This window comes from Hoplias malabaricus, chromosome 15 (genome assembly GCF_029633855.1).
Source record: "Hoplias malabaricus isolate fHopMal1 chromosome 15, fHopMal1.hap1, whole genome shotgun sequence".
Classification (NCBI taxonomy): domain Eukaryota; kingdom Metazoa; phylum Chordata; class Actinopteri; order Characiformes; family Erythrinidae; genus Hoplias; species Hoplias malabaricus.
Genome location: NC_089814.1, coordinates 22,516,167 through 22,526,700, shown reverse-complemented (window position 1 = coordinate 22,526,700; position 10,534 = coordinate 22,516,167). Strand labels below are relative to the sequence as shown.

The 10,534-nt window shown below is 38.3% G+C and overlaps 1 protein-coding gene across 1 annotated transcript in view; it reads left to right on the top strand.

The window, feature by feature from the left end:
• map4k6 (mitogen-activated protein kinase kinase kinase kinase 6) overlaps positions 1–10,534 on the top strand; it is a 29,361-nt gene continuing 18,827 nt past the window's right edge. The window contains exons 1-5 of the mRNA XM_066645668.1: positions 1–400; positions 5,018–5,075; positions 7,623–7,713; positions 7,832–7,896; positions 10,002–10,057. Coding sequence (XP_066501765.1) covers positions 308–400; positions 5,018–5,075; positions 7,623–7,713; positions 7,832–7,896; positions 10,002–10,057 — 363 coding nt within the window. The 5' untranslated portion in view covers positions 1–307. The remainder of the gene's footprint in view (positions 401–5,017; positions 5,076–7,622; positions 7,714–7,831; positions 7,897–10,001; positions 10,058–10,534) is intronic.

Genomic DNA, 10,534 nt, shown 5'->3' with positions numbered 1-10,534 from the left:
TCTAGTGAACTGTTAGCAGACTTGCTCTTTAAGTAATAATAATGTATTGCTACATTTCACAGGGCTTTTCATACTTGGTGAAATAGTGGTTTGTAGAGCTTGAGCTGAGGACACAGCGGACAGGAGAGAGCGCTCAGAGCTCACTTCATTTTCTTACTGCTGCAGTTCACAGACACTGAGGAAGTGGCGATAACAGCCGCAACAAACGACATCGGCTTCCGAGCCGAGAGCATCCGCGTGTGGTGTGTGTGACAGAACAGTGAGTGTGTGAGTGTGAGAGTGAATGTGGGTGTGAGGAGTAGCTGCTATGGATGCCATCGGGGTTTTACATACGAATCCTCTGGACGACTACGAGCTCCTACACCGCATCGGGAGCGGCACATACGGGGACGTGTTCAAGGTGAGCATATGGTTCCAGACACGAGGGCTTGTCTGCATCCAGACTCTGAAAAGTGCTACCTGTTTCACATTTCAAAACCCATCGCCGTGTCATATCGAAAACCGGGTCCTTTCTGGGGGCTGTCCGACTCATTTCATGTGCACAGACCGTTGTGCTGTGAGCTGCAGACTTCAAGGTGACAGTTTTTTGGCGCTATGGTTAATTGTTTACAAGTTGGGCATTCAAAATGGACGGGCCGTTCCGAGCCTCTTCAGCGGGTGGCGGCTGGTGCTTAAACCGTGGAAAGGTTTTGGGAATTAGCTCCACTATGGTCACCAGATTTATTTCAGAGCTAGTGTGCATACTAACTGCTAGACCACAGGAAAACCCGATTGCGACACATTGTGCCTGAAGTCGTTCACCCCCTGTGATGTGGTGGTCTCTGCGAATGGCTGTTCACAAGGCACAGATTCATACAATCTGTTATTTCGGCGATATTAAAGTTTACATGTGTCAGCAACGTACACATCTCTATTTTAAACAGAAATATAAAGGTTCTGCTTAATGGAGGGGAATGGTGAGGGGGGGCACAGGTGAGGGTCGGTACAACAGACTGAAGGGTTAGTCACAGTCACAAGTAAAATTGTGCAGAATCTTTTATTATATATAAAATAACTGATTTTGGAGGGTTCTAAACTAAATACATGTGTTGTTTACAAACACATACTGTATGCAATAATTAAATTGTGTGTGTATTTAAAATTCAGTTAAAAAATACCCCTATACTTGAATTTGTTTTCAAAAATACAATTTAAACATCTGCTCATTTGATTAGGTGTTAGGTTTCAGAGTAGGCCCTGTTATATTACATCAACTGTTGTTCAAAATGAATTCTCTTTCCACTGCTTATCGTTTTTAAGCAGTTATCTTTACCATGACTGGTATGTCATCACACTCATTTATATAGTTACTTTTTTGTTACCATGGCATTTGAACAGTTCCCATGTAGAAACAATACTGTATCACACCATTGCAGTTTAATTATGAAAACTTAAAAGAGTGATTTTTTAAGGCAGTTTTCTCAATACCACTATGTCTCTGTTGTCCTAATGCATGTCTGGTTATAACAGTATCTGCTAAATTACTGTAAAACAGAAACATATACTACTATAAATCATTGTCTAGTACAGAGATAAAGAAGAAACTGTCTGTTTTGATGTTATACAGTGTATGATATGCTGTATGATTTAAGTCATGTGCAACAGGAAAACCAAACGAGACCAGATAGGGTGCTGACAGGGGAAATGTGAGACCCACAGCAATTTGGCAAAGACAAACACACACATTCCCATCTACATTTCAGTGACCTCCAGCTTTTTCACAGCTTACATATTTCGTACATGTTTGACAGTCCATACAAGCTTACTGCGCTGTTGCTTTTCAGAATATTCAGATGTTTTCAGGAAGACTTGGGTTCTGTGCTCGCTGATGTTGCCAAACATGGTATCTCACCATGTTTTGATTTCACACAGAGAAAGATGTCACAGGATGCGATTTCATCGAGCAGGAAAGAAAACAGGAAATGAGTAGTGCTGCTATGTTTTTTTTTCTCTCTATTTCACCTTTCCAGCGCTTCACCATTTAGTGAGTGCTATCACCATGGTTACTAGCTGGCAGCTTCTACACCCCCCCCCCCCCCTTCCCAAAAAAAACACACACGCGCGCGCTTAATGACCAGTAGATGAGGCAGGAGCTGATGTATGTGCTGAAGCAATATCTGCATTCTCATCATCTGTAGTTTGAGATGTATTAGTCCTTTATGAAGTGCTGAAGGAAAAATAATTTGATTCCCACAAAGCAGGTATGATTTTGGTGGTGGATCATTCTCAGCACTGTCTACAGAACCAACATGACATGGACGGTACATGGGCACAGAGTTTAAAAACTCCAGCATTTGATTCTTCCCAGTATATCAGCCCACACTAATCTGTTCATCAGTATAAAGGGACCACCAAATAACCACTGTTCCCATATAAGAACAAACATATATATGCATAATGTGTTGTTATTTACAGTTAATACATTTAATGTTTTAATAACACAATATAGTATAGTGTTATTAAATTATATATATATTTTTAAATATATCTAGCTCAGGTTTTTGTATACAATAATGGCTTTTTAGCTGGTGGCCTATTATACACAGAACTGGGATCCAGAGGCTGTCTAATTCAAACTGTAAAAACATGAGCTGTAACGGTTTGTATAGACAGTTAACAGTTAGTGCCTGGTACAGTTGTACCGATGCAACACAATACCATGCTACTACTGTGTGACTGCTCTACTGAGAATTCAGAGATAAAATCTAGTGAGTGGCAAGCCCCTGCTTGCTTTTTTTTCTTTTTTATCACAGCACATGATAGAGGAGGGTTGATATATTTTGCAGCAATAGATCAATCTACAAAGTGCACCTATATTGTAGGTATATAGAATCTGATAGAACCTGATAGGCATTGCCAGTACAGTGCAAGTATTCCTAATGTATGGTAATTCCCAAGTTAAAGCTTTAACAATTTTAAACGTGACTGCATCATCACTAAACCTATTTTTTTAGAACGTCCAAAATTTTTACCACACAGATGGTAATGAATAAAAAAAATAAAAAAATATATTTTTTCTGTCATCTATTTTGAGAAATTTCCAGCATCATCTGTTTGACCATAACAGTTTTGATCTGATCATTCACATTCCCTGATTGCTTTTCTCTAAGCCACTATAACCACGATGGCTTACAATGATACTTTTCATTCATTCATGCATTCATTCATTCATTGTCTGTAACCGCTTATCAAGTTCAGGGTCACGGTGAGTCAGGAGCCTACCTGAGTGACACACATTCACTCACACACTCACCCCTGTGGACACTTTTGAGTCGCCAATCCACCTACCAACGTGTGTTTATGGACCGTGGGAGGAAATCCGAGCACCCGGAGGAAACCCACGTGGACAAGGGGAGAACACACCAAACTCCTCACAGACTGTCACCCAAAGTGGGCCTCAAACCCCCAATTCCAGATCCCTGGAGCTGTGTGAAAGTGACACTACCAGCTGCACCACCGTACTTTTCAATAAAGTTTAAAAAAGAAAAAAAATCCTGCAAACTAATTAGCATTTTAAGACTTGAACTTGATCTATTCATAGTCTGTAACCACTTATCCAGTTCAGGGTCGCGTTGGGTCTGGAGCCTACCCAGAATTACTGGGCACTTGGAGGGGACACACCTTGGAAGGGGTGCCAGTCCTTCACAGGGCAACACACAGATACATCTTTGGATGCTTTTTGAGTCGCCAATCCACCTATCAACAGAGCACCCGGAGGAAACCCATGCGGACACAGGGAGAACACACCCGGAGCAGGACTCAAACCCACAACCTCCAGGTCCCTAGAGCTGTGTGACAGCGACACTACCTGCTGCACCACCGTGCCACCCATGAACTTGAATTTGTTTTAGAAATAGAAAATAAAATGGTGATACCCTTATTTTTATTAGCATAGAGTGGTTTCAATATGTTTTCCTCTATATGACCTGGAATACATGCCTGAATTTTAAACTTTTTAACAAATTTTGTGGGTCATAGCTGTAGTTTGTTAATTTGCTATGAAGTAAATCTCACGATTTTTGCCAGCTATAGTAACCTCTTTGTCAATAACATTAACAACCAGTTACAAATTGATTTCATTGTGTTTAGCAGGGGTAGATGAAGAATGTGCCAAGCATGTGATGCGCTTGTTGTGTTAAGCATTATGATGCAAACATGCATAGTCATTCATCATCAAGGACGGGTTTAGTCTGTATACCCACAGCGTACAGCAGTAATCTACATTTACAACAATTTGTTTGACACAAAGGTAATATTAAGGTGGCAAAACGTTTCTTCCTCTTCATGTGCACATGTCTACTTCATTCCGCTTTTACACATCAGTGAAGTTCTCAGTTCTGCTGTCACCAACCACAGACACTGAGCTGAAAAAATAAAAAAAAGAATTATTGTTTGGTAGCACTGACTGAGCCATGCCCTTATGTGTATGACACTGTGTGTGTGTGTATATAAATTACAGGCTGCAGTTCGTCAGTTACCTTTTCACCCTCTTCAATGGTCAGCACCCCCACTGGTGGTGGATTATTCTCCATGCTGCAGCGACACTTATGTGGTGGTGATGTGTTAGTGTGTGTTGCACAGCTATGAGTGGATCAGACACAGCAGTGCTGCTGGGGTTTTGTGGCTGTTTAATAGTATTAAGCTGCAAGAACATAAGTGAGGTCAGGTACTGAAGTTGGATGATTAGTTTTGGATTGCAAACCATTCAATCTCATCCTAAATGTGTTGGGATCCTGAGAACACACGCGCACTGCTTCATGGATCAAGGTTAAGGGGGTTTTTAACCCTCTAATCAACACTCGGCATTGATCATGACTTCAATTTCTAGAGTAGGGAACACAATAAAATGTCTGTGCTAAATTCACTCAATTTAACTTGTCATAGTGCAGTGGTGTTTCATTTAGAATGATTGAAAGCATAAGTCCATGTTAGCATTATTTGCCTGAATCACAATTTCTTTGTTTTGTTTTGTTTGTAGGCACGTAACATCAAGACATCAGTCATCTCAGCCATCAAAGTGGTGAAACTGGACCCTGGTAGGTCATAATCATGTCTAGCTGGTAATACCTATTGTCTGGAGTTGAATCTGTGTAATGGGTCTGTCACCTTTTAATGTGTTGACTCAGTTCAGATTTGAAAGGAAATGATTCGTCATCATGAAATCCTCATTGCCCAAACAATTTAAACTGTCATATTAGTTGAATCCTCATCTTTTAAATAAGTGGTCACAGGGATTTGACAAATCTTTTAACCATATTATGACAAAACAATTAATTTATTCTCTTCTTTGGCTTGATGAGCTTTTGTTCATTAGTTATATGTCAGCTAGATCACAATGTTTATATATATATATATATATATAGGGTTCGAGTCCCGCTCCGGGTGACTGTCTGTGAGGAGTTGGTGTGTTCTCCCCATGTCCGTGTGTGTAGGTTTCCTCCGGGTGCTCCGGTTTCCTCCCACAGTCCAAAAACACACATTGGTAGGGGGATTGGCGACTCAAAAGTGTCCACAGTTGTGAGTGTGTGTCACCCTGTGAAGTACTGGCACCCCATCCAGGGTGTGTTCCTGCCTTGCGCCCAGTAATTCCGGGTGGGCTCCGGACCCGACGTGACCCTGAATTGGATAAGCGGTTACAAACAATGAATGAATGAATGAAAACATCTATCATAAAACAAGTTCGATGCATAAAATATTGTGCATGCATATAAGTAGCAAATGTAAACAATTACACAAAAAATACCCTTAAAGTTTCAAAGCAAATAAAGAATCAAAATCAACATAGATAGCTGTGCTTAGTCAGTGTAGTCTGTCTGCTTGGGTTAGAGCTCATCCGAGTTCTCCTCGTGACATTTTTAATGTTTCTCGTACTCAACTAGATGCTTCTGCTTGAGGTGGTGAATCAGACTAGGCGAGTTGTGTTTCCCTCTTTTGTTGTTATAGGATTCTTGAATATCCTACATATTAGTCTGGTTTGTTGTATCAGCTATTTTGCAACCAAACCACCTCTACAGTACTATTTTGTTGGAGGTTGTACAATGACAAATAATTACACATTAAATTGTTAATATATGGATTAAAAAAAAAATTAATATGATCAGGAATGATAAGATATGTGCACAATCCTAATGTCGACATTTATATTTTTAATATTTTCCCAGTTGCACACCACACAGATTCACTGATGAAGGGTTGGTTTCGCTCTCTGCATTTTTCTCCTTTGCTCTTAAACTGTTCAACCCCATATCATCAGGCCACAAAGCTTTTGGCAGTTTTTTGACTTTACACAAACTGGAATTGCTATAACGCAGATAATTACGTGATATTTGATACAGAGAAGAAAACCAACCAGACGTTGTTACTTCGCAAATTCAGAACACCACACTTCTGTTGCATGGGAACTGTTTAAAAACCTAAACATGCATTTAGTTGTCATTTTACAGTGCACAACAAAATGTGGCTTCTGCATTTAACCCATCCGTGACTGTGAAAACCATAATCACACACACCCACACCCACACCCAAGTACATTTGGAGCAGTGACCACACACACAGAGCAGTGGGCAGTAATCCCCAGTACCCGGGGAGCTGTTGGGGGTTGGAGGAGTGCTTTTCTTTCACTCCCCCTGCCCTCAATTTTTCTGCTGGTGGTGGGGCACCTTCCTGCCCACTTCTTTAAACATTAGGCCATGGCTGCCCAATTCTACATTAATTTCTATCTAGTGGTGCTACAGGAGAGAAACCCCAATAAAAAGCCTGGCTTAGGGTGGGGGTTATAGCCAAAACACATCAAGAAACTTTGTGTTACAGCATTTTCAATGCATACTGTATTTTATTAAATTGATGAAGTTGTACTATACCTCAATCTGATAATAGAAGAAAAGCTTTTTTAAACTTTAATCTTGAAGTCATTTTAAACGATTACTTTGCTGTATATTTGTTGCCATTTTGTGTTAATTGGTATTGGATTAATACGTTTAAACTGATTGATTTATTCAAGAATATAACTTTTTATTAAATAAGTAAAGAAAATCCGACCTAAAATATTTTAGTGCCGGCACCTTTATTTGTGCACTACATAGGGTGGAAGGAGACATTTGAGCCTCAGCTTCCTGTCTTCATTCCAAAGGTGAAGGTTCTGCAAGCATTTCTTCATTTCAAATGTACACGTCTTCATTCCGCATCTGCATGTTCTGCAAGCATAGCTACTTTCCAAAAGAGCGTGTCAATAGACAGGAATGATAGCCCTAGTTAATACAACTATCATTAGGAAATGCATATAATAATTATTTATGTATAATGGTAAGGAAAATATTGGTAGCCTGTGACAACCTGAAAATGTATTCATAAATGGCATGCTCTCCTGCTTTTGCCATTTTGCCATTTGTTGTGATAATGTCAGATATGTTTTGATGCTGAATCATTTATGCCTGCATCTGGTCCTCAGATCAAGCTGCTAATCCTAGTTGAGCTAAATCAGTGTTTGCAGGCCTGTGTCTGAAACAAAACATTACAAAGCCATAAGCAGCCCTCCAGAGGTCAGATTACAGATTTGGCTGACTCTCCGCCTGTCTGCTTTGCAGGGGACGACATTTCAAGCATTCAGCAGGAGATAACAATGATGAAGGATTGTACACATAAAAACATTGTGGCCTATTTCGGCAGCTACCTCAGGTTTGTTCGTCAGCCATCTATAGTCTTTAAAGACAAATCAAAGCGTTGCATGATCTTCCAGTCATTGTTTAAAGTAATGCTCATGATGATGTTATGATCATACCTCCAATTTCTGCAGAAACAACAAGTTATGGATTTGCATGGAGTTCTGTGGAGGAGGGTCATTGCAAGACATCTACCATGGTAAAGATCACTGTTCCCTGTTGTTTTGCAGACAAGTTTTATTTGATAGAATGCACCATTTTATAATTCAAAATATTGTTAAAACATACTAAAATAAAGAAGCATCAGTCTTGCATCTATTCAGCCATCAGCTACTTAAGTTTAGGCTTAAGTACTTCTACTATTGTTTATGCATGTAAATAATAAAGTTATAGTTTATTAGAAGCACTAATCAGAAAAGTAATTTGTAATGTAGTATCTAACAGTAAAGGGGCAGTTGAGCCAAACTGTAGCATTCCATGTGTTACTTTTCATGTTATGCCATGTTCTGTAGCACAGCATTTTCGTCAGCTGCTTTGCATTGCCAGAATTTACACATTTATACATTTATTTAATGGGTTGTTATCCTAGGCACTGATCTTATAAATACCACAGAGCTCAGATGAGTGTATCTCCTCCCTCAGTTGTTGAATAAAGTCTTTTCTCTGTAAAAACACAATTTTACTGAGGAAAAAAAAGTACAGTATCAATGCCAAAGGCTAAGGTGAACCTGGTTTTAATTTCATGTCCAGTGTTTTATCCTTCAGTTAGAATTTCTAATACATATCATTGTTTTTGTTCATTTTTATTTATTACATGATTTGAACACAGCAGCACTGTGAAAAATTCATGATGAATGCACCAATAGAAATGATCCTACTTACTTTTAAAAGACTTACTTTTTAACATTGACTTCCACTGAAAGTTAAGATTTGTTTTTGTTCTTTTCCTATAAAGCAATTTTAGATGTGGGCGATATTGCCCTAAAATTATATTACAATATTTCAGGGTATTTCTGTGATAACAGTATTGTTGGTGATATGACAAAATACTGAAAAATGAATTTCAAGAACAATTTTTTGCAACAAAATAAGGGTTACATTTTTGTTTTAGTATAAATCCAACTACTCAGTAGAAAAAATTTGTAAAACATTTGGTTATTTTGTACACAATAGTCTGATTTTGTATTAAAATAATGTAACAAATAAATCTACCACAAAACTAAAGTGCAGAAAATAATAATGAATGCAAATGAATAGCAAACGTAAACTGTTTGCTATTCATAAATAACTACAAATCAGAATATTTTTATTATCACAATATTCATTTATACTTATAGTTTTATGAATTCTATTAATATTATTGTGACAAATACGTGGTCCAATGTAGCACAAGATACATGTTTTTGCAATGTATCATGCAAGCTATTCACAGTTTGATTGAAAAAACGTTTGACCTTTGACAAAAAAAAACAATATACTAGCTTAAACCTGAGGACTACTTTGGGCATTAGAAAGTTGTTTTCCTAGTACTAGGAACTGGCAGCTGACATATACAGCCAACTCCCTAAATATCACACCCCAAGCAGTTTCTCTCAAAAGCTCCTCCTATCTTCTATATGATAACATTACCTTTCTCTATACCAGTGCAGCTGTCATCTTTTTCTGTATCAACAGTACCTTTTTAAGGGTCTCATAGACTGCTCAGGTGCAGATAAAATAATTATCTGTCTAGTTAAAAGAGAGGAGGCAACAGGATGGGAGTGTCCATCACACTGGATACCACCCATCCGGTTGTGACCTTAAACAGTTGACAAAGGGTACAATTTTTTTAAAAATGTCATCCAAACTATTAATCTTCAAAAAAATAAAAAAAACAATTCCTGTAATAGGTGTGTGTTCTTCAAAGTTTATATGTAGGTGGCCAAGTTTAAAGTCCTCCATATTTGTGTTCAGCTCATTCACCAAACATAAATTAGGTCCAGTCTTATCACTGAAGATTTGATGCTCACCAGTCTATATCACGCAGAAGGAAACATTGCTTTCGTTCATTCCTTCATTGTCTTTAACCACTTATTGCTTTTATTCCTTGTTAAATAAAAGGTGTTTTTTATTCATATATTCATAATTTTTAAATTTACATATATATAAAGGGCCTGTTATATCTAAAATATTTTGTTACCATTACAATTCCTTGTGTTAATAACATTGGTTTGTGCATCGTCTGGACATTTGCTCATTTTTAAGAAGATTAAAATTGTGTGCGTTTATCTGTGGCTCTAAATGAGGCCATTATTGTGTTCACAGTGACTGGCCCCTTGAAAGAGAAACAGATAGCATATGTAAGCAGGGAAACACTTCAGGTAAGGACATCTTACATCTGTTAAAACACACAAACAGAATACTTTGTTAAATGTAACTTTGATGCACAAAGTAACAGGCCACAGCAGAAGGTAAAGGTTCAGTGACGCATTCTTTTTAATCTTTATTTGTAGCTTAACTGGCTTACATATCTTTCACCCTATTATGGGAATGCAAGTTCAGATGTTACTGATACAGTAGACTTTTTTTTGGCGTGGAAAAAAAAAGCACAAGTTATAGACACAGGACTGGACAGGGTCATTTCCTGTAGAAATGTTCAGCTGTTTGTGTGAGCAGCAGATAGAAAAAAATGTTATGACACTTCTCTGAGAAGAAGAGCGTGCTTACTTTCACACTTTGGGTGATTTAGAGAACGGCAGCAAGGACTACATTTTGAAAAATAGTTGGACAAATATGAATTATGTCTGCTGTCAGTATCTGGCATTTGTATTAAACAGACTTTTTGGCGGTTTAAATAC